The 25,524-nt window shown below is 40.1% G+C and overlaps 1 protein-coding gene across 1 annotated transcript in view; it reads left to right on the top strand.

Moving 5' to 3' along the window:
• The window catches only part of LOC117485498 (dedicator of cytokinesis protein 2), a 98,227-nt gene extending 86,212 nt beyond the window's left edge, over positions 1-12,015 (top strand). The window contains exons 36-51 of the mRNA XM_034134049.1: positions 545-635; positions 1,551-1,661; positions 2,161-2,250; positions 3,154-3,258; positions 3,795-3,936; positions 4,379-4,460; positions 4,617-4,701; positions 5,058-5,144; positions 5,398-5,574; positions 6,006-6,089; positions 6,182-6,319; positions 6,840-6,967; positions 7,582-7,786; positions 7,909-8,014; positions 8,662-8,807; positions 9,401-12,015. Coding sequence (XP_033989940.1) covers positions 545-635; positions 1,551-1,661; positions 2,161-2,250; positions 3,154-3,258; positions 3,795-3,936; positions 4,379-4,460; positions 4,617-4,701; positions 5,058-5,144; positions 5,398-5,574; positions 6,006-6,089; positions 6,182-6,319; positions 6,840-6,967; positions 7,582-7,786; positions 7,909-8,014; positions 8,662-8,807; positions 9,401-9,424 — 1,801 coding nt within the window. The 3' untranslated portion in view covers positions 9,425-12,015. The remainder of the gene's footprint in view (positions 1-544; positions 636-1,550; positions 1,662-2,160; positions 2,251-3,153; positions 3,259-3,794; positions 3,937-4,378; positions 4,461-4,616; positions 4,702-5,057; positions 5,145-5,397; positions 5,575-6,005; positions 6,090-6,181; positions 6,320-6,839; positions 6,968-7,581; positions 7,787-7,908; positions 8,015-8,661; positions 8,808-9,400) is intronic.
• The last annotated feature ends 13,509 nt before the right edge of the window (positions 12,016-25,524 follow it).

Genomic DNA, 25,524 nt, shown 5'->3' with positions numbered 1-25,524 from the left:
CTTCAACATGTAGCCATACACATTAACCCTAAGGGGGCATCCATACTGCACAAGCGTACAGAAGATTTCTCATTTGAAAGCATCTACTGTAGAAGCCACTGCTTACTTGCTTCGTCATCAATGCCTTAGCAAGAAAGTGTAGCCTCTGGCGATCTGGCAGAATGTTTTTTTCCCGACAAGAAACAAAAAATCATCAAACCTGAAGCTGTAAAATAGTAAATGGGTTCACTAGCAGCCCAATGCTCCCATTTTCCTCCTGTCGGGCTCATAAAACATATTGTGGCTACAAAACATCTGACTTTTTACAAGACATACTTTGAATTGCCCTTCTGTTTGTTTGCATGAATATGCCCTGCATGACCTTTCTATGTTGTGTACATATTCCAGGGTAGCTATATGGTGTGAGCATTAGACCGATTGAGTGAGAAAGTGACACACTCTTGATTAATGCTGCCCAACAGTGTCATCTAGTGGATTGATGCAGAAGCTGCATATTACATTTACTTGACCTCTGTTGTGTGTGTTTTTACACGTGTGTTCTCAGGTACCTTTACAAGTTGAGGGACCTTCATCTGGAGGGTGAAAACTACACGGAGGCAGCATACACACTGCTGCTCCACTCCCGCCTGCTCAAGGTAGGACACACACACACACACACACACACACACACACACACACACACACACACACACACACACACATGTAGAGGGATATTTTGTTATTTTAATGCTGTAGCTAGTGTCTTGCTCTGTCTAATCACTTGTCTCTGAGCCACAAATGAGACAGTTTTTTATATGCTGATAAATGGGTCCTGGGCTCCGAATGATTAAGCTCTGCCGTTAGTTTATGGCATTGCATCGGCCACTGGTGCTGCATCACTATGGTGATTGATTTCAGGAGTCTGTATGCGTGCAGCTTTTTTGTGTGAGTGTCGGCGCGCACGTGTCTGCGTGTGTTTGACCTCTTTTATAGGATACTTAGATTTCACAGAGAGGGACAGAGGAATAGAGCATTGTTCCCTCTCTCTCTGTCTCTCTTTCTGTCTCTCTGCTCCTCTCTGTCTAGTAAGCAGTTGAACTCTATAACATTTGTTATGAACTTAATTAATCTCTAGTGTCAGTCCTGTCATGTCTGTTTCTTATTAATGGGCAGTAAGGCACAGCATGCCGTCATCCTCTTCTAACAGACTTATTTAAACTGTGCTCAGTGAAGTTTGTTTTGCTCATTGTGCACTTTTACGTTTGGTTCCTAAATGAATTTCTGTGCAATTTATGTAATGGAAGATACATTATTGTCTTGTTTATATGATAAATGAGCATTGTGCGGTTTGCTTTGGTGCACACTCTGCTTATGGCTAACATTGATTCATTACAACACACAAATTAGCCTCAAGTTCTTTTCCTCTTTTGTTTTAACGTCATTATGAATGGGAAAGTAAATAACTTGTTTGGTCTGGCTACTCTTTTTAATTCACGTTGACATACTGCATCTCACATTTTGTCTCTGTCCTCTCATCTTTATGTGTATCTTCCATCCTGTCTGTATTTCAGTGGTTGGATGAGATGTGCAGCCCCCAGTTTGAGTTCCACGGCTCCCAAACGCAGCGGCAGCTCAAAGAAACGCTCTACGACACCATCATCGACTACTTTGACAAGGGCAAGGTCAGCATGGCTTTACAACACAACCTGCTCCTCCATCTTGACCTCCATTAAGTCGTGTGATGATTTGAAAAATGTTGATAAACACTCCAAAATCAAAACAAAGAAAGTTTTTAGCAGGACAGTTCATCTTTCTTTTCGAAGTAGCAAAACTTTTTGAACTTATTTCACAAAACGATAAAGAAAATAGTTTCTAAAGCCTCTAAGATCAGAATTCAAGACATACACTTTTATTTTGGAAAATGTTCCTTTCCTGTATCAAGTATTCAGTCATAGTCTTTGTGTGTTGATGTCAGATTCGTTCTGTATTCTCTATGAATGCTTTATGTTCTCTGAAGCATTGAAAGAGACATTTCACTTCACTCTCCAGAGACCTGGAAACAGATTTCACAAGAACAATTCCCACCACGACAGCTGCTGCCGATTCAGATGTACAATATTTGCAGATGGTGTAATGAAGGATACTTCTTGCTCTTTGTGTGTGTGTGTGTGTGCATTTTAGATGTGGGAAGAGGCCATCACTCTCTGTAAGGAACTGGCTGAACAGTACGAAAACGAGATCTTTGACTACGAGTTACTCAGCAAGAGACTGGTAATAAATGACTATCTCAAACCTTGATGCTTTATCGTCTGCACAGTTATCATGTTCTCACATTTTCCACTTTCCCCTTAACTTCCCCTTTATAGACGTTATATATATTCTTGGGTGTGAGGGAGTGTTTTGATAGCTGCAGTAACATAGCTCACATCCAGTGCACCTTTTGCGTACTGGATCTTATGTACATTGATCAAATAGTCTTTGACATTTTAACAGTAAAACAGAATCTATGCAACTGCCATTCAGTAAGTTGCCTATTGATCAGAAAATATAAATGGAACAGTTGCAACACTTGATAGGTCACCTGCACTTTAAAATTGCATGTTTAAAAATGTATATCTACTAAACTATTCAAGTCCCCCTTCAATTCTGGTGTGAAGAACTCTGGTTAGAGGTTTCACAATTACTATATGACCCCAGAAGAGTGATTCATCACTGCTAATCATATGAAACTTCAAACACTTCTTACTGTCAATCAATCTTGTGTGTCTTGCTTCTCTTGCTCTGTCACCACAGCAGTAGATTCCTTCCTTCACAAATCCAACCCCACATTCTCCTCTTTCTCCCCTCCACTGAACTCACCCCCTCCCCTCTCCACATAGAATTACACTTTTACCAACAATTCAAAATCTCTTTCTCTTTTTATATGACTGCAGCAGTGGCTCAGCTAATGCCAAATGTATGTGGTTATATCAATGACAGACATTGCCCTTGGATGCTATGCACTTTATTGTTTCTACATCTATCATCAAAGCTCACAGCATTCTGCTGAGGGTGGCTTTGTCTTTGGCACAAGCTGATAAAACTGCTACGGCTGCACCATCTGAAACTTTCCCCTGAACACATCCTTTGTCTTTCTCTTTGTCCCTCTCTCTCTCTCTCTCTCTCGCTCTGCAGGAGAAACAAGCCAAGTTCTATGAAAACATCATGAAGATCTTGAGGCCTAAGCCGGACTACTTTGCAGTGGGCTACTACGGACAGGGCTACCCTCCATTCCTCAGGGTTTGTCTTTCTCATGGTTTACTTTTAATGAATATTATGCATAGCTTTTTCACTTTTCAAACCGTTGGATCACGCTGTGTAAGGAATACAAAGGTATTACCGACTACCCTTTCTTGTACAAAGCAGTCGAAGAAAACGCTTATTCTCCATTATCAGCACTGAAGCTTAGCTATTTCAAATTGCAACAGTAAACAACTTTCCAAACACACTAGCAAGATGCTTAACAGAAGGGGGCATATTGTACCTTCAGGGAGCGTTGTTGATCTGTGGATTCCAGCAAGTTGCAGAAATAAATATTCCGCTGTTTGTAGCTCCAATATTCATTAGATGTGTTCATCTGCTTTGGTAAGGAGTCTGATAAAGGCCGCGAGTCAGTTCTTAGTAGCTCAGGGCAGTGATAAGGGAGACCAGGCATTGGCCCACTTTGAGAAATATTTACAAGCACTACCAACTCTATATGTGTTGATCAGAGGCTACATAAGGGTTTGATTACCATCAGTACACTCTTATATAACATACATATCCTATGCCTGCAGAACAAGGTGTTTATCCACCGTGGAAAGGAGTACGAACGCAGAGAGGACTTCCAGAACCATCTGATGAGCCAGTTCCCCAGCGCTCTGCACCTCAACACCACCACCATGCCAGGAGACGACATCAAGAACTCTCCACTGCAGTGTATCCTCGTGGCACACACAGAAATACACTAATGTGCAATCATAGATATACATAGAAAGATGTACAAGCACTTTGTGGTCTTACAGTCAAGTGTAGTAATGCTCAGTCATTTACTGAATATATGAAGTAGACTTTAATATACAGTACATGCTGTACCTTAAGGTTCTTTTTGGGTTGAAGAGGAAGTGTATCTTTCAGTGTTTTCGAAAACAAAATATCGGTGGACACAAAAAAACGAATCCAAGTGTATCAGAACTTATCACAGAGACATTTGTCTTTACATTAGTTGTATCTTTTGATGTATATATCTTAAAACCCTGCCACTGGATGTCTGAAGTGTTGTCAGTAGTGTAACTATCAGTGTGTAGATTTTGCCACAGCTGTGGATGTACTGTCCTGTCCAAACTGTATTGATGTTTTCTTCCTGAGCATTGTGAACCAGATATCCAGTGTTTCACAGTGCAGCCAGTCCTCGAGATTCCTCCTCGCCTGAAGAACAAACCTGTTCCCGATCAGATCATCAAGTAAGTCAAAGAGCATGTTTAACCGGTCATTTATTTCAAATAAATATGTGTTGGTGTATGAAATGATGTGAAAAATAGTTCTGACAATGTTGCAAATTCGTTTTTTATTTTCCTTGTGTGCCTTTTACCTCCGTCTCCCTCTTCTTTTATGTCCAGCTTCTACAAGTCCAACTACGTGCAGCGCTTTCACTATTCCAGACCGGTGAAGAAAGGACCTGTGGACCCAAACAATGAATTTGTTGTGAGTTTTTCCATTTAGTTTTTTGTGATAAGACTTAAGACCACTGGGAAAGTGTTTCAGAAGTTGTTGTGTACTTGCATTGTTATCAGTCTGAAAAGACAAAAACAATAAGGCTGATAAATCCTCCTGTACATGGACATTTATATTTATAATGTTCTGCTTTGTTCTTGCTACGGTCACTATATATTTTCTTGTACGCTCTAGCATCGACCATAACTATTCCCTCTCTATCTCTCTGCTCTCAACTACCAACACCCTTAATACAATATATATTATTTTGTATTATATTACTTGTTATATACAATGTCATCTAATCGCTTTTTCCTTTATTATTCCCTTTTCAAATCTGTTTTCAGTCAATGTGGATTGAACGCACAACCTTCACCACTGTGTACAAGCTGCCAGGGATCCTGCGCTGGTTTGAGGCTACGGACATGAAACATGTGAGTCTGTGGTTGGGTGGGGGGGGTTACTCCGTTTGTGTTCTGAGCTAATGCCTCCTCTTTCTCCATCCTCTGTCTCACCTCCACCAATACATTTATTTTTCATTTGTTTTTTAACTGAATGTTTTTCCTTCATCCCACCCTCAAAACCCCCCCCCCTCTTACTTCATTGGTCTCGTCTTCTTCCATATTAATAAAATGTCTCTCTACTTAAACCCCTTTGCTCTTTTCATCACTTGGTTTCTCCGCTCAGACCACCTTGTCTCCACTGGAAAACGCCATAGAGACCATGGAGTCCACCAACGAGAAGATTCTCACCATGATCAACCAGTATCAGGCTGACTGGACCCTTCCCATCAACCCCCTCTCCATGCTGCTCAATGGCATTGTGGACCCAGCTGTCATGGGCGGCTTTGCCAAGTATGAAAAGGTAAAGAATCATCCCTTTCCTCCCCACTTTATAGCTTCTGTTCTGGATCAGATAATGGCCATTTTCATATAGATTTCTTCAAACTAATATAGGAACAGTCGAGTTCAGTTTATTATACCTATCACATAATCATGTATTAAGGGCTATCTGAGCTGTAATGATGAAAATCATTATCATCTCCTGAGGCTTAATTACAATAAAATTGCCTATTTCATTAAATGCAAAGATCGTTTTATCCATAACCAGAAACATTGTTAGTATTCATTCTCCAACACCATTCCGTGATTTCATTTCCCACACAGGATAAGATCAGTGAGCTTGAATGTGCACATGTGGGTGGAAAAGTCAGTAATTCATGAACAAACTGCCTGGGTAGGTGAAACCAAACGCCAGGATTCTTTAAATGAGTTTTAAATGTTTCTTTGTATCAGGCGTTCTTTACCGAAGACTTCACTCAGCAGCACCCGGAGGACAGAGACAAACTGCTGCGCCTTAAGGACCTCATCGCATGGCAGGTACTGAACACACTAACACACACTTCACATACACACCACATAGATGGTTTTATGAGAACGTTCTGTTGACACCATAATATTTGTATTTATAGATCCCTTTACTGGGTGGTGGGATCGCTCTCCATGGCAAGAGAGTGATGGAGGCCCTTCGTCCTTTCCACGAGCGCATGGAGGAGTGTTTCAAACAGCTGAAGAAGAAAGTGCAGAAGGAGTACGGAGTGAGAGAGCTGGTAAGAACAGGGGAGATGGAGAAGGAGAGCTGACAAAAAGTATGGAGAGATTCTTTACTAGAACATGTCTCTGTAATCCAAGATATGTTTTTTTCTGCGAGGCTGGACACAGATCTACTCTGGTAGCACTGCGCTAATTAAGCTGCAAATGAGCTGACAGAGACAAATTTGAAAGATCAAAGTACTCACAAAAGCCTTCAAGTGTAGTGTTGATATGGGATTTGTACCTTTTAAAATTTCTCTACAACTAGGGCATGGCTCAGGTGATCTGACTGGGGCTAAATGTGATCGTTAACTGGTGTAAATAGACTTGGCCCTTAAGGAGAGATTAAGCTAATGATGGGTATGGGGGGTGCTGGGCTAAAAGTACCTTGCTTTTGCTTTCCCAGCATTTTCTAATGATGTACGTCTGCTTTGTTTCACTGTCTATGAGCCATGCTAGACAGTGAAACAAAGCAGAGGTACAGGACTACTAGTACTTTTCATATATAATAATATTCTTGTTGAACTCTATTTCCAGCCGGATTTGGATGAGAGGAAGTCCACTCGTCCTCGCTCCATGCTGCGCTCCCTTCGTCAGTCCATCATCTCCATCTCCTCACTGCAGGGATCTGAATGTGGGACTCCAACCAAGCTCCATGCAGACAGGTAGCATACACATCCAACCCACACACTGACATTGATAAACTCACAGTTGATGGCGTTACAAAACATGTTTATGTTTCACTTGCAATAAATATGAAATCCACAGTTTTTCCACTGCACTATCACCTCAGCCTATGTCTCCCATTTATGTAGGGAACAGCTGTGTTTGATTTATTTTACACAACTTAAATCAGCTTTTTCTCAGTGTTAAATGAAATGTTCATTGAAAAAATTGCTTTCAATCTGTTCTTTCTATATACCTTTAAGCTTCTGTAGTTGCAGAAGCTGATTCTTTACACTAGTTTTCTGTTTTGAACATTGGTATTCAATTGTGGAATGCTGTGAGCACGCGTTGTGGAGGGTATTCATTATGTAATTATGTTATTTAATTATGTTTGTGATCAATTATGTAAAGAAAATGTAAATACGAAACATTTCTGTTAAAGCAATGTGCAGTGTTACATTTTTCTTTGTTTAGTTTAGTTTTATGTTTAGCAAAATGTCAGGTGTATTTCTCATCTCATGTTCTTTTAAAAATCACTCCAAAACAACCTGGATATGAAAAACCAAGAGTTAACCTCTGACTCCCTGCTCACCCCCTTCCTGCCTCCTCACAGGGACTTCCCCCCCGAGTCCCCCACCTCCTGGAACTCCACCCTGCCGCGCTCCAGTGGCAGCATGACTGGAAGTATATCGGGGGGAGTGGTGACGGTGGGTGATGCAGAGGTCAAACTGAGGAAGAGTAAGAAGAAGAAGAAGAGGAGCAGCATGATCTTCATCACAGAGGAAAGAGAAAGGATGAATACAATGGATAGCAAACGGGTGAGAGGTTGATCCCGGGAGGAAAGGATGAGAGAGTAAAGGAAGTAAAGAAATGAAAAAGACAGCAAGAGCCGAGTGTGTGAGGCGGTGCTGAGCTTTGTTTGATTTCTGTCTCCCTCTAGCTGTCCAAGAAACAGGAGTTCCGCAGTGACACCAACCTGTGTGAGCCGAATGAAGGAAGTGTGTCGCTGACTAATGCCAACTCCAGATCCCTGCCCGCCATCACAGGTGATCACAATGTCTCATGGTGCTTCATAGTGAACTGTAGTTAAACCAATGAGCCAAGAACCCATCAAGTAAAAATAGAAAATGCACGCACTGAGAGGAAGTGTTGCTTTTTCCCTGACTGAAGGGAAATCGTACACAAGGTCATGGCAGGAATACAAACACATTGGCAAGCTGGGGATTGTTGCAGTAATAGCCTGACCTAACACCAACCCGGTGGAAGGTGGCAAATTAGGGAATCAGTCATGTCGGTAGTAATTGTTCCAGAACTAGGCGGCAGTGCCATCTAGTTTATATTTCATTGTTTCGGTTACATGACCCAGCGCCTTTTTACAGTGCATCAAACTACAAATCACTGTTTTCTCTGGCTTCCTGCCATCTTCGGCCAGGCAAGCTGAGCCAGCATTGACTCTGGTGTTAATACTGTACAACATCTCTGTTTAGCAGCGCTGGCTACAAGCTGTACAGCCTCGGTGAACATGCACACAGTGCCACCGTGTTGCCAGAGAACACAGTTAATCAGTATTTCAGCTGCAGGAGCACAATTAGTCACTTTAATCGGCCCTGCTGCAGGAGGAGGCAGAGGTTTCTTTGTAAGCTGCTAATCAATGAAACACCGACACTAAATCCTCAGTTGTTGCTCTGTGTAGGTCTGTCCTTGGCGGTGGCTGGAATGGAGGATGTGGACTCTGTCAGAGCAAGGAGGGACAGTAAGAGCATGTCTGTCTGTGTGACCTCTGACAGAACAGCAGACAGGCGCTCAAAGGGAATCATCAACCTCATCTTCAAGTCCAAGGTGAGACCAACTGTTTAATTTCAGCTCCACAAAGAAATATCAGGTTATAATGTATTAACGGGACTATAACTTGACTAGCGATTTAATACATTTGAGTAAAACACTGATCCACTTTCTTGCCAAGTCTGAAAGGGGAGGATCTATACCACTCTGATGTGTGTATGTTAAATATATACCTACAGCCAGGGAAAGGTTAGCTTAGCATAAAGGTTGGAAACAGGTGGAAACAGTTAGTCTGGACCTGTATAATAGTGAAAAGAGAAAACAACTATACTTTGGTTAAGTATGCTAAAGTAAATGACTGCTGGCCCGCCTCATATGTATCATACAGACATGTAGAGAGAGAGAGAGATGTATTAATCATTTCATCTAGCTCTTGGGAAGAAAGTGAGTAATCATATTTTCTACAAGTTCTTGCTATTTCTTTAACAGGAAGTAATGCAAATGTATGTGAATGAACATTAGCCTTATGTTACCAAGACCATTCCAAACTATTTGAACAGGATATGTATTGTTGACATAATCCATTCATTTTTACCCATAACTGGGAGTAACCCTGTATTTACATTATGCATGTTTGTTTGTTTCAACAGAGCTCCAACTCAGAGAAGATGTGAAGCCCAGTGCAGGGCCAATCATTTATGAAATGCTTATTTTTGTATTTTATTTTAACTTTACTTATCTTTACGCTTTTGTTAAAGTAAGTTCACATAAATCTGCAAGCAAAACCAAATTATGCTCTCACTCAGTCAGTCTCTCAGTCTCAGTATTGCTGTTGCCTTAATATAATTGATTGTATCTGTCAATAAAGACTATTTTTGTGGTGTGACCTTTCTCCTGGTAATTCAAATGATTTCCAGTGAAGCTAAATACCATCTTGCAGGTTTTCAATCAATTCCGCTTCTTCAAGAACAAGCAAACACAAACAATCCCGCAGACGTGCTTGAGTAAAAAGCTTATTATACGCGTTTCAGCATTGATTGGACTGACTGAAGGTAATGGGAAAATAATCATTCGAAGAAGCACAAAGGTTACTGTGTCCTCCCAAAGGACTTTAACAAGACACGCTGCATAAAAGCTTTACCGCTGAAAGAAAAACAACAAAGTCTAATACACTTAAAATTAATGGGGAGCAACACACCTTGAAGATGGGACAAAACTGTTTGGTACTTTTAATCTAATCTTATTGTTTATTCTGCATTGGTTGGAACAAGCATTCACTTTTATTTTAATGTATAAACATCAATCTTTAAGGAGTAGTTTGAATTGTTTGCTTATGGCCTCTTTGCTCTGATTCAATCAAGTTCTTCATGTCTTTGTTGTAATCACAATTTTCTTTCTTTTGTTACCAAAATGTACTTGAGTAAGAGTTAACGGTGTGCTGCATTAAAAGTACTCCAGGAGGGACCATTTCCTGAGTAACAATGTAACTGAGTTTCTGCGCTGGATAAGGAGCTTATACACCTGTTTTCTTATATGTTGAGATATTCCTTTAATAACCTATAGTAATGTTTCCCAAGATGCATGAAACTGGGTGATTTATTCTTTTTTTGGGGTCACCATAAATTACTTAATTTGTGAGTGAGTGAGATAAAAAGCACAGTGTTTGATTTGTAGGAGCCAATTGCTTTCCTAAAGAATGTGATCGCTGAGTGAAACAGGAAGTACAGGTCTGCAGACACAGTGTCTGTTCGTCTCCCTGGATCAGAGCAGCTCTTGCTGTCCAGAGGAAAAACAAATTGATGGAGTGGTGAGCTTTCCTCTTTCCTCCTCGAGCAGAAACAACAATGTGAGTAGGAGAAACATTGCAGCCTAAAGGTACAAAGTGGAACATGTATATATATATTTCATGGCTTGTGTTTTCTCGCCCTCACTCAGGTTGTTGGTGCTGATCATGTGAACAGTCACCCTGCAGGTACATCCATGCTGATTCTGAATGTATGCAACTAAACCCTTCACAGTCCTGACTGACGATTGAGGAAGTGAGGTGGGCAGGAAATGAGCTTAAGTCTGTACCTTCCTGAGTGACATTAGTGACATTTAATACAAATATTAAGATAAATTGTTAAAAGGGCAGCCAGGCTGATGGATATGAATTAGTAGCCTGTGAAGCCAATGAGGGTGATCATGTATAACCTACATTGGTAAAAGGTCATGTCAGAAAATATAATTTTAATTAAGCTGTGTAAATGATTCATGGATGTGGAGGAATAACTCACATTTGCCCAGTGGTGGGTTTTTTAATTTCCTCACGGCCTCGCTGTGTCCTGTGAGAGAGCAGATAGTCAGAGGGTGATTTAAGAACAATGGAGACATTTTTCCTTTCCCTTATTAATACCGCCATTATCTGGTGCCACACTGACCACCAGGTCTCTGCACAGCCAATTTAAAGTTACAGAATAGCCTTTTAAAACTAGTCTAATGTCCTGTACAGTAATACTTCAGTCTTAAGTGTGGCCCGTCTGATTTAAAGCATTGCTGCGTGACCACAGAGTGATTTTAGTCCAAAGATTCATCTCACTTCTACAAAAAAAGGATGGATTTGGTTGGTGGCTAAGTTAAATGATATGCTGTATATTCTCAAAGCGAATGAAGGTGCTGCATCGCATCACTGGCCAACAGATAAATTCCCATCTAAAATAGTAAGACTGTCTCCTGGAAAGTGTGTAAATTCAACAAAACACTGATCGATAAAATCTCTGATGCAGAAAGGGAGACATTTATAAAACATTGAATTTTGAAATATAGAAGTACAAGAAGCTCACAAAGCCATCAGATTTATTTGAAAACTTCTTAAAACTGTGACTCATTGTTAAGGGCCTGTGGCTATTTTCATCATATCAAAGTTAATGATCCTTTCAGCTCTGTGGCTTCTTTGGTTTCCAGATGGAAACCCCTTCAAAAGCTCAACACACAACTCCTGCAATTATTATCAAGTGTTAATTTTCACCTCTGCAGGCATGTCAGATTCTTGTGATTTAATTTGAAGCTTTTATTGGAGCTGTCATTTTGTTTGGTGCTATTACTTACATGTCATATTAATTGGAATAACTCATGTGCTCAGATATCATATTGCCTGCTGCATTTTCAAAACTACGGCAACAGCCATGGTTGTATCTGTTAAAAGCACATAATGTATCCTGTGCCTGTTCAATGACTGTTCACCAATATATCAGTTTAATGACCGTAGTAAAAAAGCATATTTACATCTTCAGCTTCATTTGGACTTTCTTATGAGGAATATATCAGCAAGCACTGCTGAGTTTTCACTCGAATAGCATATTTCGTTTTTGTGATACATTTTGGAAAATGTAAAACAATTATGAATTGTACACCTGTTAAGCAAGCACAGGATACTGTGTTCTAAAGTTTAATAAGAAGATGTGAGTTTTTATGTCGGCAGTGTTTTACAAACAGAATTTTATCTTGCTTCTACAAAGCCCATGTGAATAACCCTAACTTATATAATTTCGGCATTTCGGTTGTTAAAAAGAACCCACAAGTTAAAGTTTTACAGAAGTTCCAGACTTGTTATGACCAATGTTTGTATAATAACTCTATGCAGACTGAAGATTTGGTGTATATTTAAAAAACAAACCACAGAAAACCTTTCCATCAATACATAATACTCGCTGTAGCTTGTTAGTGTTTCCCCCTGAGAGCTAAAATCCTCAAAAACTTTAAAAGCGGGTGCTTTGTTTGAAATGTCACTGTCAGGCAATAGGATTGAAGCGTTCCTGTGGTACATGGAAAGGTCTTTAACTTATTTAGGATGTACTCAAATGGTCAGTAAATTATAGATGGGGTCAATTTGGGTTTTTCAATATCTATCTAAACTTAGCATTGTTGCACAGAGCCTGCTGGCCCTCAGCTCTGTGTCAGCCTCAATCTTTTAGAAATCATAATTAATTTATAATATGCAGTTAATGGCTTAATAACGGTGGCAATTTGAAAACATTGATACTAATTGTTAGTGGCTGAGAAGTGCAAACGACAACTACAAAGTGTGAAACACTTTAACAAAGCTTGAGACAAATTTACATTTTATAAAACAAATTAACATTTTATAAAACTCATTTACATTCGCAAAACACTTTTACCAATTTAACATTAACAAAAACAAATTAACAAGATGCGAAACACTTTTACAAAGCTAGAAACAAATTGACTTTTTATAAAACAAAATTACATTAGCGAAACACTTTTACAAGAACTGAGTTTTGCTCATCACGATATACTTTCTCGTGCGCACGAGAAAGGTACCGGTTCGCCAAGTAGGAAGTGGAGCTGTGCCTTTTACACACAGCCTTCGCTGTGTTTACCTTCATTAAAACAGCTAAAGAGCAACTGCAGGCTGCTTCGTTTTAACCACACACACCTCTACACACACACACACAGCTCTACACACACACACACACAGCTCTACACACACACGCACACCTCTACACACATACAGCTCTACACACACACACACATCGAACTGCCCGAATATTCCCCCTATTACTCGTTTTAAGGAGATGGTGTTCGGATCAGGGGAGCACAGGTTCAAACCCCACTGCAGTCAGCATGTCGTTGTGTCCCTGGGAAAGACACTTCACCCCAAATTGCTCCTGTGGGGATTGCCCACAGTATTGAGTATGTAAGTCGCTTTGGATAAAAGCGTCTAACGAGTAACATGTAATGTAATGTGTGTGTGTGTAGAGGTGTGTGTGGTTCAAACGAAGCAGCCTGCAGTCGCTCTTTAGCTGTTCTAATGAAGGTAAACACAGTGAAGGCACAGCTCCACTTCCTACTTGGTGAACCGGTAACTTTCTCGTGCGCACGAGAAAGTATATCGTGATGAGCAAAACCGTGTCACTTGGCCCAGGTGGTTTCCACAGAACGGACAAAACATTCCCTTTCCGGTTTGATTCTCTAGTTTGTTAAAGAGTTTCGGGAAATGTTAAAGTGTTTCGAGACTTGTACATTTGTCTCAGTTCTTGTAAAAGTGTTTCGCTAATGTAATTTTGTTTTATAAAATGTTAATTTGTCTCTAGCTTTGTAAAAGTGTTTCGCATCTTGTTAGTTTGTTTTTGTTAATGTTAAATAGTTTTTTCTTTGTTAAAAGTGTTTTGCTAATGTCAATTAGTTTTATAAAATGTAAATTTGTCTCAAGCTTTGTTAAAGTGTTTCACACTTTGTAATTCTCGTTTGCACTTCTCAGCCACCGTAGTGCAGTAGCAGCAAGCTCATTTACGGCTACTTTCGAGGCAATTACAGAATAGCATCAGAAAAATACTCCAATATTGTTAAAAGTGTTGCAGTACCATTAATGTATTATATCACAATTACTTAGAAAGGGAAAACTGTGGATGGCAGACTCATGTCTCTGTGGCATCATAGAGAGTTGCAGTTGTTATCCTTGTCCACTAGGGAGCAGTAAAACATTGATGTACGGATTAGAGAAGTAGAACAAATGGTTACCCAGACCGCCGGCATGCAGGTTCTGAATCCTCAGGCAAATGCAGAAAATAAAGCAGTTTTTATGTAAGCTATTGCATCAATTATCTTCCCACCTTCAAGAAAAGTTGACCGAGCGAAGTAGTCGTTTTTTCTGTATACCCGTGAGAATAAAGCTGCAGTGAATGTGCGTTGTTATGTGTTTTACTCACAAGGAAGTGTCAGCTATAATGTCACAGCTGCAGCAACTAACTCATCCCCACTGCCAGAGTGAATCCTTCTCACCAAGATGGCAGCCATCCAGATGAAACATGAACGTAACTCATTACTATGGAACTGAAGCTATGAGGCATTCTGTTCACAGCCTCCTTCTTTCTCAACTTTCATCATGAAATTCACTTTCTCCTTTTGGCCACTAAACATCTGTCAACACACTCTCAGAGAATCATTCTGCGTCACAGCTAAGCAATGGATGGGCAACATTAAGTTCAGGAGAAAATACTTTTTCTGTTCTCATATTTAAAATCCAATGGATCAATTTAGCTTTAAGGTTATTGTGTTTACTCCATCCAAAGTTAAACGTATGCACACAGACTTTGCCTTTGGTCAGCAATGTTTTTAACTTTGTTCTTTTTTTTCCAGCCAAGGTCTTAAAATCTAATCCAATTGTCTTAAATGTTTTTGTGCAAGAGAAGGATAGTTGGGTTTGAGGAACAATTGGAATGTTTGTAACATCAATTACTGTGTCCTTGGAGTCTGGTATAATATTAGAGGAGGGGGAAGTAGGCACAACGGCCACATACTGTTGCAGAAACTGTTACAGGAGTAAGCTATAAGTAAAGTCACCTTAGCATCTGGTTTTCTCTATGTTTATAATTCTACACTCACACTGTTTCTTATATTCTTTTGTAAATGAATGGCTGGGTTAGATGTTTGAGTTTGTGTTGTGAAATTAGCTCAGTTAAAACCAAGTTTCACACAGGGCAATCTGTCTAAATTGCTCTATAACACAAGAGCTGCCATTGATAATTGGCTCTGGGGTTGACAAGAGTAGAAACAGTAATAACCAAACTGACTGACTTTACTTGCTGCTTCTTAGTTCATTCAATTATTATAGTTAGTTTAAATAATTTGTCATGCCAAATTACAAGACACAAGTTATTTACAAAGATATTTATTTACAAAGTGTATTGTCAAAGAAAAGAAGCACAAACTAAATAAAAAATATATGTTGGCATACAATGTTTTGAAAAAGCATAAATATTCAGACTGTCTCTGTGTAGTTGTTTTTTCATCCAGCCTTTGTCCAGATAACTGACTATTTTATATTTCATGTTTCATATAAGCTTACTCATACTGCCCCCTCCATATTTATAAAATGTAGACCTATTCTTAGCTTACAATGTCACCTTTATATATTTTTTCAGAATTAAAAATAAATATGTAAAAAATGACTCTTGTTTATAGTTTCCATTCCACGTCGCCTTTTTATTTTGAAGCTCCCCATCCAGCCTGTAGAGTGCAGTGTTGACATGTGCCAGCAGTGAGATCCTACACTCGGATAGAGGAAGCTGAAAAAAGGCTGTTCAATAGAGGACACAACTCCATAAATCAAATCTAATAACGGGCTGGTTATCAGCCAGCCTTCTCTTCCCACCCTCTGCCCTTCCACTGTCAGCTCACGTTTCTCTGCCTGCCTCCTTGTAATTGTCTTGTTCTTACTTTGCCATCACCCCCCTCCTTACTATCCCCCTCTCCCCCCTTAAACTCTGGCAAGTGTCCTGATCTCTCTGACAGGTTCCACAAACAGCTGATGGGGGAGCAGAAAGTGGAACAGTGCTGCTGTGAGTTTTAATGGGGCTCCTTGGTAATCTATAATCTGACAGCTCATCAAAGCAGGCCATGCTGCTCACGTTCCCTCGTTCTGGGATCGCATACCAGGATACATGTGAGTGTGAAGTTAAGTACCACATGTAATCTGTGCCTTCAGGCATGGGAGTTTGAGCAATGTATATGTTTAATATAGGCTTCCAACTTGCATTTGGTTTACCTTAAAATAACTTTAATTTCAGGAACAGTATGGACAGTTGACAAGACCGCACACATCTCTCTGTCTGCTTTCTCACTGATAACTCAATGTATTCATATACAGAAAGGCTTTTGTAACTGTGTCAGGTCGGTATAGTTTCTTAGCTCACTGCGAAATTGAAATTGCACACCAGAAAAAAACAAGAACAGGAAGAGATTAATACAAACCCCCAACATTAATACAGCGCAGCATGTTGACGTGGAGCATACATGACCCAGCCAATACCCCACATGATGTGTATGAATTGAGATGTTCGGTCGAAATGCAACACTACCAACTTTTGGATCTGATTTGGTCTTCGTAGGACTGTGAATCTGTTTATTGTACCAGTCGCCCTACTTTAGCATTCAAGCCAGGATAGTTATCTATGTTTGGAGGGAAAATAAACTATTAATAACCTGATGAAAGAGCAGGATTTCTGCCTTTCAGTCTACTTCAATAATTGTGTGTATCCAAGCATTCATTCCACCTGCTATGAAGTATTAAGCAGCAAATTGTGATCAGCATGATTCAGTATTTTTAATCAGCAGTAACAGCACTACAGCCCATTCATTTGTGTGTAATCAGGTTGTAGCACACAGCATGCTGTGCAGTTGAGCATTCAAGGCAAATTAATTAAACTCTGTTCTTTGTGTCTGAAAGTATGAGAAATAGTTGAGCATTTTAAGGTGAAAACCTCATTCATGCTCTTGTCAACAGTTAGATGAATAGAACAATCCCACTCGCTTGTCTGCACCAAGTTCTGCTGAAAAATTAAAACCATCGCTGAAGTGCAAAAAAAGCAGTTTCTCGAATGGCCACTTGAGGCTGGTTCCAAAAGCAAGTCAATCACCACAGACACATTACCCTTATTTTAAATTCCCAACTTTGCTGCAGAAATAAACATATTTAAAGCCTGGCACAAAAATAGATGTTTTGTTATTGGAAATATGTCAATAGCTACTTGATGGATTGAGACAAAAGTTTATCCTACAGCTTTTGGTGATCACCTGACATTTCCTCTAGCACTACAAAGAAGTTGACATGTTTTTAATTAATTTAAATATCTTGACATTGATTGGATGGATTGCATATTAATGCTCCCCAGAGGATGAAGCTTAATCACTTTTTTCCTCTGGCTTTTCATCTGGGGGCATAATCAAGTTAACATGTTAATTTGTCCAATACTCCGGTTTCTAACCAAATACTAGGGAAAGAACAACAAAAGCTGGGAGACGGATGTCAAACAGCTGAAAGACCAGATGAGAGAGAAGGAGGAAAAGTTCTCCAAAGACCTGGCTGAAGAACACCTGAGCTGCGAAACCAAGGTTCATTTCATGGAGACCAAATTACAAGAGGAAGAGAAGAAAAGTGACAACTTGGTTCACAAAAACCTGATCGGAGAGAATGAATTGAAAGTGGTTCAGGCAAAATTAGAACAGGCCAAGGAATCCATGAGGAACCTGGCCAAGATCAACAAAAGCTGGGAGACGGATGTCCAACAGCTTAAAGACAAAATGAGAGAGCAGGAGGATAAGTTCTCAGAAGACCTGGCCGAAAAACACCTGAGCTGGGAGAGTGAGAAACATCAGCTGAAGGACGAGAGGAGAGAGATGGAGACTACATTAAAACAGGTTGAGGAATCCAAGAAGAAGCTGGCGGAGGAGAACCACAGCTTGGAGTTGGACGTCAAACTGAAGGACCGGCAAGTGAAGCAGTTTGAGAAAGACATGGAGGTGCAGGAGGAAAAGTCCTCCAAACAACACCTAAGCTGGGAAACCAAGGCTAGTTTAATGGAGACCGAAATAAAAGAGGTCACTCAGGAGAAGGAAGACCTGGCTCAGAAACTTCAGAGCCAGGCGACTGAATTCAAAGAGATTCAGGCTCAATTACATCAGGCAGAGGATGAGAACAACCTGATCTGGGAGACAAAAGTCCAACAGCTTGAGGAGGAGATGAAGGAGCAGAAGGAAAAGTGCTCCAGAGACCTGACCCAGAAACACCAGAGCTGGGAGACCAAGGTTCATCTGATGGAGACTCAACTGAAACAGGTGAAGGACGAGAAGGACGACCTCGCTCAGACACGACTGAGCTGGGAGGCTAAAGAGAAGAAGATGGATGACGAAAAGACACTTCTGGAGGACCTCTGTCTTCACATGAAGAATAAGAGCAGAGGATTCTTCGCTCGCAGGGGGGCGACTGAGGAAAGGGACGTCGTTTTGCAGAAAATGCTACGCAAGATGCAAGAGAAGGAGATGAGTAAGAAAGCAAAGGGGGAGAAAGAGGAGAAGGAGGAGGCTGGACACCAGTAACTCCCTTTTCCTCTCTTCCCCTTTTCATACTCAGGGTTCTCTCCTGGAGCTCAGGTTTTCCCACAATCTGTATAATGGAATGTAAAAAAACTCACTATTAAGTCCCTCCCCCATTAACTGTACCTACCTCCCCCTCTCTCACCTTCCTCCATCCTTTATTTACTTTACCTACTTCCTTTCCCTTACCCCTCACTTCACCCCAAACTCTCTCCTCCATTTCCCTCACCTCTTTCTTCCTACATCACCTTCTCCCTCCCTTCCCACTTTTTTGTTGTATTTAGACTTGATTTTGAAATAAAATGTTAATTAAATGTATTATGTGTATGCCTCACTGTGTAAACGTATACAGTTTATATTAATAACTGTATGACATGTTGGTTACTAAAGTACCGGTATCTGTTCTATTTGTCATTTAAACAACTTTGAATTTAATAAATTCAACAACAATAGAAGATGTTTGTGCAGATTGTTCTTGCTGTTTTTATTTTGGGGTTCAATTACATTGTTTTGTTTTTTGATGTTTTTCAAAAATGTGTTGATTTCATAAGAGCTGTTAAAGTATTCAAAGCTCAGGGTTTACATTTAAACGTTATTTAAAGGTCCACTATTATACTGTTTTTCATCAATATATTATACAGTAGAACAGCTAATCGCCTTTTGATTAACATCTGCAACAAGTAAGTTAAGCAGTTGATACACAGTTTGCAATACAGCAAGAATTAATCAATTTAAGGGGGCAGATAGGATGAGATAATTACATTTCCATCTTGTTAAAAGTTAAGTAATGATGTAGTTCCCAAGTGAAAAAATGTGCTGTTAAAAATTAAAGTGGTGCAGAGCTGTAGGAATATATCTTGGACTAAGACCATACAAATTGGAACAGATCTCAGGGCTCAACCTGCCTGCGCTGTAACACGGCAGGCAGGCATCTGATTTCTACCAGACAGGAGCAATGAAGGCAGCAGCTCTTCTTCAGTTTGATCAGATGTATCCTCTGTGGCTTAAATTAAAGTTTGGGAGGCAGGATTCATGTCATGCTGCCACACGCTTGATACAATAGAAGTGAGACTAACAAGCATGACATTCACAGGTAGCTGCAGGGCAGGCAGCAGCACAGAATGATGAGGGAGTTTGACAGTAAATCGACCTCCTAATTGATAATGGTCATACTGTATGTAAGCTGAGCGGATGCAATGTGCGGTGCCACACGAGTTGTGTGCCTAGTGTGTCTGTACATGGTTTGCTACCAGATATTTCCTTGCCCTAATGACCATTTGTGCATAGCAGAGACACAATGGCTGCAGAGAAGAGGAAATGGAGAAAGAGGAAGATGGAGGGATTCTGAAAGGAGAGGATATTGTATGTCGTTGGAAAAAGAGTAGCAGTGGTTTCTTTTTGTTATTTTAGAATGAGATAAAGTTCAGACAATGCAAACAACATCAATCTTAATTTAATTGATTTCAGTCGGCATGCTTGGATGCTGCGTGCATGCAAAGAAGGCTTGCAGTGTTGACCCTATTTACCGGATCTCGTTGATGCTTATTTGGCAGATCATCTGTCACTCCAGTCCCTGACCTCTGATCTGCCCTCTGTCGAGGAAAACCGCACCTTCAAGCCTGGAGTTGTGATTAGGAACTCAATTTACCAAATGCAAATCCCTCAAGGAACGCGTCACACCTGTGGGAAGCCTTGCTCATTTTGTGTTTGCATTCATGAATTTGATCAAATTGTATTTAACTCTTCTCTTAATTTGTAAACACTGTCAGTTCTCAAACATACTTCCTTGTTTCGACCAATAACAGGCCTCTATTCAGCCGTTGACTCAAAGGTCTGGACACAGGCACACAGGGGAGTGCAATGTATCTACCCCAATGCATTGGGGGATTCATGTATACACATAACATTTCCATGGATCACTGAATGACAACTACTTATAATTCATAAGAGGGTCCTTCTCACTGTTAACAACTTGCAATATGCCCTTTATAGAAACATTTTTGGCAATGCATTAGTTGTAGATTTTGAAGTTTCGATGGTTAAAGCTTCTCTGGTGTGCTTTGTAAATAAAATGAAACTTTACCAGTATTAAATATTAAACCTAAACGTGTGCACAGGTTTTCCCGCCATTCTCTTAATTTCAGTCCAGCATACTCCATATGTTAGTTGCCAGAGAGCAGCCTGTTGGCCTTAAGCTTCTGTTAAACAGTGTGTGCACACAGCACAGACAGTAGAAGACTTTGACAGGACTTAACGGGATTGTGTGAAAAGTCACATCTTGGTCATTAATGTAAAATAGTTGTTTTTGTGATCCACGGGGAAATGAGCATACGTCTCCTGGGAATCACCCTGGATATCCGACTGTCCGCCCACTGATTAGGCAGTTGTCACCAGAGGCCTGGTTGCCAAGGTTACAGCCCTCGGTCACCTCCCGTTGTCATCCACTTCCTGCTGCTCTCCACTCTCTGCTGCACTCTCTCTCTCCGACACTCCTCTTACTTTCAAAGGGCAAGTGCTCACAAACTTATTGTGTATTCCCTGTCCTTATGCTTATATATGTGTGTGTGTGTGTGTGTGTTCTCGTAACAGCACGTTTGTGTTATCAGTCACGCAGAGTGGCCACTGTCTCCCCTGGTGAAGGACTGTGATGCCAATCTGTTGCTGCAGCTCTCAACAAGTCTGTCTGTTCTGAGCTGGAAAGACAGACAGACTGAGAGAGAAAGAGTTGTACTTTTTTACCCCACTCTAATTATTTTTCCCTCAAGCTGTGTTTTTGTTCAATTTTGTATCCATTCTCCCTTATGTCATTTCCCTATTACTTGCTTTGCTGCTTCCCTCTCTAGTGCCCTCCTCGTTTGCTTCTCTGGTATTCTCTACTTTTCCTGCATGATTTTCTCCCTATACATTTTTCCTTCTTTCCTTCTTTCATCATCTTTGCCCTTTCCTACTTCAACACTTCCTTTTTTGCTTTTCTTCCTTTTCTTCTTATTATACCCTTTTCCTAATCTTCAATTTTTTAAACATTGTTGCAGGGAGATGTAGAGGTATGAACAAGAATTATGTCCAAATGGGGATAAGAGATGCAGACTCAGGCATCAGCCCCAAACATACCAGAGAAAAGCAAAACATATTTGAAAGACTAACTAAGATTGATGGAGAGGAAGAAGGGAACATTGCGGTGTGTGTACGAGACCAGGGAACAAAATCCTCAGGTGCAACTGCGGCTTTTAGGAAATGTGGTTTTAGGCTGTTTTTTTGTAGTCAAAGATGGAGGCTGGTGTATGTGTCTCTTCTGTTTAGTTATAAACAAAATGCTCCACAAACCTTAAACTCAGAGAGAGAGAAAGAGAAATGGCTTGATAAAAGATTTGTGATCCTGGGCACAGACAGACATCTGACCTGTATATCTGCAGATGAGAACGATATTGCGTTTGGGAGAGTGAGGCTGAGGGTAATTGCAACCTGGCAAGAAATGGAGAATAGAAAAAGGACAGGGTCATGGTTTCAGGTCAGACATACATTTTTTTAAAGCTCCAGGACATTCAGATCCAGAGGTGACAGTCCCTGAGCCTCGGAGACACCCTGCTCCATCTGTGGTGTGCTTGGCTGCCAGATGGATGCTGAGCTCTGCCCGGCCCGTATCAGAGCGATACAGACCTTAACTCACAATTACCCACCTGGAACTGTGTGCGTGGCAGAATATATCTCTTTCCTCTCAATGGACTCACCGGTGGTTTTCCTTTGTCTTTATTCTTTCACTCTCACTGTTGTTTGTTTAGCTTAAAACATATTAAAACTATTTGTAATGCTTGCCATGTGAATTTTGAAATGTGAATAGAACCAGACATTTAGGAAAGGTCATTTTAAATGTAAGTTGTGAGTGAAAAGTACAGTAAGTTATCTGCCTACATACTGTAGCCACTGGGACACCAAAGCCTGCCAATGTATATGCCCGTCACCGATATTTATCGCTGTCTAAAGCTGCTCTTTCTGTCCATTTGCTTGTTATTCTCTCAGCATAATAGTAATTTGTGTCAGAGTTTATGGAGGACAGACGATCCCCCAGGACTGCTAGTCCTCTGTATGAGTCTAATTAAACACAGCTTTCTCATGGCACCCCTCCTTCTTCTAATCTGTCTTTCTTCACCTCCTCCCTCTCATGTCACTGTGATACGCGGTGGGTTCATTAATTACTCTGGAGTTTCCAGATCAGTATGCTCAGACTCAATGTCAACCAGTGAGAGAACATACAAGCACTTGTAGGAAATGTATGCAGTAGCGATAGCCCTATGTTTGTATTATTGGTAATGAAAGGCTGACTGAGCTGTCACACATGCTGTTTTTTATTTAGACAGATGGATCTATGTCGCACTTTCCCATAAGTGAGCGTGAGTGGCTTCTTTCATGTGAAGTGTCACACAGGTTCAGTCACCATTCCCTGTTCTCTTAGATCATGAGAAGCCATTTCTCATCCTCTAGACTGATATTGTTTCTGACAACCAGAAGAAAAAAAAGAAAGCGCTGGTCAAAATAAGAACAAAGACTCTTTAAAAGCCATATTCAATCTCATGACAAGAAAACATCTAAGGCTGAGTCATAGTGTCAGATGCTGCAAAGAAATACACTGCACACAATGTAGGAAAGCCTTGCTGGAACTCAGTCTGACAACAATTATTATATTTCATTAACAACTAGGACTACCACTACAAGCTACTAGGACAGTACATTTTGCTTTAAAAGGAACTAAAAAGGCAACACAGAAACATTTGGATGTGGATCTGAGTGTCAGATGGAATTGATCCAATGGCTGCATCAAAAACATTGGGATACCAGTCGCTTCATATCTGTGCAGTGCAAGTCCACTATTACAGAGACTGCGATTTATATAAAGAGTAGAACAAAACTAATTTAATTTGCTTGGTATAAATAAACATTTTGTACTTTTTATATCACCAACTTTATTTATAATCATGTGGAGGTATTTGTGAGAACTTACATACAAGTTAATACCTTGAGGGAATGGAACTCCCTTGGACTCTATGGGAGAAAAACTACAAACAAAAATCTTTAAATCTCCCACTTGGAACAAACGTATTATTGAAGAGAAACCACTGTGTGAACATTTACATTAAGGCTTTGAAAGTAAAGCAGATGGTCGGTTATAGCTTGAGTAAAACTCGAATGACTTGGGGGGGAACTTAAATGTCAGGATCAGCAGGGGACTTCCCCAAAGACTTCGCCTGTTTCTTCAAGTTTCTCGCCAGAGGTGAATTTATCTGAAAGGTCCTGCTGAGAGGATCTGCTTATATCAAAGCGGGGGATGTTTTTACGCTAATGCTTAGGAGAGGGACCAGATGATACAAGCTAACACATGGATGTATATGTTACCCTTCTCTCACACTTTAAAAGATATAAAAGCAAGTACAGAAAATATTGTGTATTAGGACTGGCAAAAGAGTTGCTTACAACCTGACATAAGAAAAACGTTAGAGATCTTGCTGTATTCATAAACTGTTTCTAGCTACATTCACTTATTGACTTTGTATTGTGTTGTTTGCTTTTCTTGGCTCAAGGAAATGTTTACGATTACACCACTATATTAGATATTCCAACCCAAACCAATATTCCTATGTACTGAACAAGTTTAAAACAGACCATAAAAGACACAGGTTGCTGGAAATTAATAGGAGAACACCAAAATGTTTTAGAAATAACTTTCGCATAAGATATTACACGTACCATTGTTGTTGAAATAATTGAAAGTGTTGTCGCAGCAAGCAACACATAGCAGAAAAAAAAGTACAGGTGTAATTAATAACTGTAACGACCTAAACACTAATTCATATAATTAGTTACACCTGTGCTTTTGCCTGCTCTGAAAAAGGTCTAGCTGCACCAGATACTATTCCTCACTGGCCACTAAAGTTGTGAAGGGGGTACAGAAGTATGTGTTAAAGTAAGTCATAAGTTTTAAAATGTGGGAAATATCACAAAGAGCAAGGGCGGGAGAAAGGAAACGTGTGTCAAAAAGTAAGGTGGTGAGAGAGAAAAGAACGAGTGGATTTTATAATTGTCCACATTTTAATAAGGGATTATTGATAACAAAATGTTATACTTCCTACTCCAAATTAAAATACTTTTTTTTTTCAAGGAAATTGTTTTAAATAATTCGTTTTATATATTTATTTTAACAACAAGATTTGATTTGAACAAGTAGCCTATGCTAGTTTATTGAACAGTAAAGGGCACACTGCAATATATCCAAACGTCTTTGTTAGAGAGGCTGTGATAGAAGTTTTGTGGCAGGGTGCTACTCAAAGGTGAGCTACTGTAGTGAGCAAACACGTTAGCAAACAAAGGAACATGCTCTTATTTTCTTTTGCATTTTGTTTTCAGGATTATAAAAGATTCCATTGAGTACAGAATCATTGAAGAGCTATCAAGCTAGCTCTCAGCCTACACAGCTAACAGGAGGTAAGTTGAGTCTGCTTTAAAGTACGTAGCTTACACAACCGGGTGAGAGGTATATTTAGCCAAAAATAATGAAAATTGCTATGTGGTTTTTCTATAAGGCCTTTAGGACTGTTGTAAGTTACGATATTTTAGTTTATTGAGTTGTTTAAAAGCCTTGCAAATGTCCTGCTGTTTGTCTGCTGCTAGTCTGGGCCCAACGTGTTTAGCTAGCCCAGTTTAACCAGCATGGCTCAGGTTTGTTTCTTGTTTTGCTGCTACAGTGAAGACGAATTGGTGACAACTGAAAAGTGTGAAATGGACAAGACAGATTCTTCAAGAAGAAAAGAAACAGTGTCACAGACTGCCCGATGATGGTAAGTTCACACAAACAGTAGCTAACAGTGAAAAACAGGAAGAAGGTGTTATTAAGCAACACAGTCTCAAGGCA

The sequence above is a fragment of the Trematomus bernacchii genome, unplaced genomic scaffold (assembly GCF_902827165.1).
Source record: "Trematomus bernacchii unplaced genomic scaffold, fTreBer1.1, whole genome shotgun sequence".
In the NCBI taxonomy this organism is placed as follows: Eukaryota; Metazoa; Chordata; class Actinopteri; order Perciformes; family Nototheniidae; genus Trematomus; species Trematomus bernacchii.
Note: the sequence above shows the minus strand (reverse complement) of the source record. Positions and strands in the feature narration are given on the sequence as shown.